Below are 2,023 nucleotides of genomic sequence, written 5' to 3' on the forward strand. Positions count from 1 at the left end.
TCGTACTTCCTGGAGAGGTAGCGGGCAGAGCCCTTGCTGGGGATCTTGACCATGGACAGCTCCTTGCCGTAGCGCGTCAGGTTGCAGGGCGTCTCACAGGGACAGCTGTCCCCGGTGCTCTTCTGGAGCAGAGCTGGGAGACAGGGACAGGGACAGGTCTGGGTGAGTGTCTCACAGGGACAGGGACAGGGACAGGTGTGGAGGAGTGTCTCACAGGGACAGGGACAGGTCTGGGTGAGTGTCTCACAGGGACAGGGACAGGTCTGGTGAGTGTCTCACAGGGACAGGGACAGGTCTGGGTGAATGTCTCACAGGGACAGGTCTGGGTGAGTGTCTCACAGGGACAGGGACAGGGACAGGTGTGGGGGGGTGTCTCACAGGGACAGGTGTGGGGGGGTGTCTCACAGGGACAGGTCTGGGTGAGTGTCTCACAGGGACAGGGACAGGTCTGGGTGAGTGTCTCACAGGGACAGGGACAGGGACAGGTGTGGGGGGGTGTCTCACAGGGACAGGGACAGGTGTGGGTGAGTGTCTCACAGGGACAGGGACGGGGACAGGGACAGGTGTGGGGGAGTGTCTCACAGGGACAGGGACAGGTGTGGGAGTGTCTCACAGGGACAGGGACAGGTGTGGGGGAGTGTCTCACAGGGACAGGGACAGGTGTGGGGGGGTGTCTCACAGGGACAGGGACAGGTCTGGTGGGTCAGCCAGGCTGACCAGGCCAGCAGAAAGATCAACTATATGCTCAGGTGATGATAAAATGTCTGGTGGAACAAAGTGGGTCCTTGTTCCCTGCATGGGCGCCGGTCCATCTGGAGCAGGTGTCTCTGTCTCTGTCTCTCCCCTTCATCTGGAGCAGGTGTCTCTCTGTCTCTGTCTCTCCCCTTCATCTGGAGCAGGTGTCTCTGTCTCTGTCTCTCCCCTCCATCTGGAGCAGGTGTCTCTGTCTCTGTCCCTCCCCTTCATCTGGAGCAGGTGTCTCTCTGTCTCTCCCCTTCATCTGGAGCAGGTGTCTCTCTGTCTCTGTCTCTCCCCTTCATCTGGAGCAGGTGTCTCTCTGTCTCTCCCCTTCATCTGGAGCAGGTGTCTCTCTGTCTCTGTCTCTCCCCCCCATCTGGAGCAGGTGTCTCTGTCTCTCCCCTTCATCTGGAGCAGGTGTCTCTGTCTCTCCCCCCCATCTGGAGCAGGTGTCTCTCCTCTGTCTGTCCCCTTCCTCTGCCGTGGGTTATATTGCTCTCTTGGCAGGGCAGTATAAGCCGGTATTTATTGAGCATGCAGCGCATGCACGTATTGAAATGATTTCTGGCTCCATATTTCATATGGATATACAGTAGACTGGCTATGTACCTGCATGTAGACAGTCTGACATATATTATACACAAATAAACTGATTCTCATTCCCAGACTTGCAGCGAGAAAAGCAGTAGTGTTGAACACATACATGTAGGAGAGAGAAGAAGAGCACTTGTTCTAACCTTCTTTCAATGAGACCCCCCCCCAAAAAGACTGATAACAGAAATTGAAAATAGGTGAGTTATGTGTTTTATAATAACTCTTATAATGAGGTTATTTGTATGCAGGTACAGCGCCGCCTCTATTCATTCACAGTGAAAAGTGCACCTATACAATATTAAATACATGGTTTAAGTTATTACCCTTCACTAGGGGTGCATTTATTCAGATTATCTGGGTAAAGGAGTTCAGCATAATATTTATATGAACCATTCTTGTAAGGTATATCTAGGATCTAGCTCACCCACCCATTAAATGGGGTTGGATTTCACTGAAGAGGGAGATAATTGGGTTTCTGGGTTATTTGGCGAGGAGATTGTAATTGTACTGATACATCTCCCACCACATTATAAAGGCTGTCTTTTATGACCATCATAATGTCTCTGAAACAAGGAACCTCTGGACATTGATATTGGCTGAGGTGAGGAGGGAGGGAGGGAGGGAGGGAGGGAGGGAGGGAGGGAGGAAGAGAAGGAAGGAAGGAGGGAGGGAGGGAGGAGGGAGGAGGAGA

General features: G+C 52.8%; 1 protein-coding gene across 1 annotated transcript in view; it reads right to left on the minus strand.

Moving 5' to 3' along the window:
• The window catches only part of asic4a (acid-sensing (proton-gated) ion channel family member 4a), a gene marked incomplete at its 3' end in the record, with an annotated part of 77,933 nt that overhangs the window by 6,227 nt on the left and 69,683 nt on the right, over positions 1–2,023 (minus strand). The window contains 1 exon segment of the mRNA XM_084442988.1: positions 1–133. This exon segment is cut by the window's left edge and continues 21 nt beyond it. Coding sequence (XP_084299114.1) covers positions 1–133 — 133 coding nt within the window.

This window comes from Borostomias antarcticus, assembly GCF_949987555.1.
Source record: "Borostomias antarcticus genome assembly, chromosome: 9".
NCBI classification, from domain to species: Eukaryota; Metazoa; Chordata; class Actinopteri; order Stomiiformes; family Stomiidae; genus Borostomias; species Borostomias antarcticus.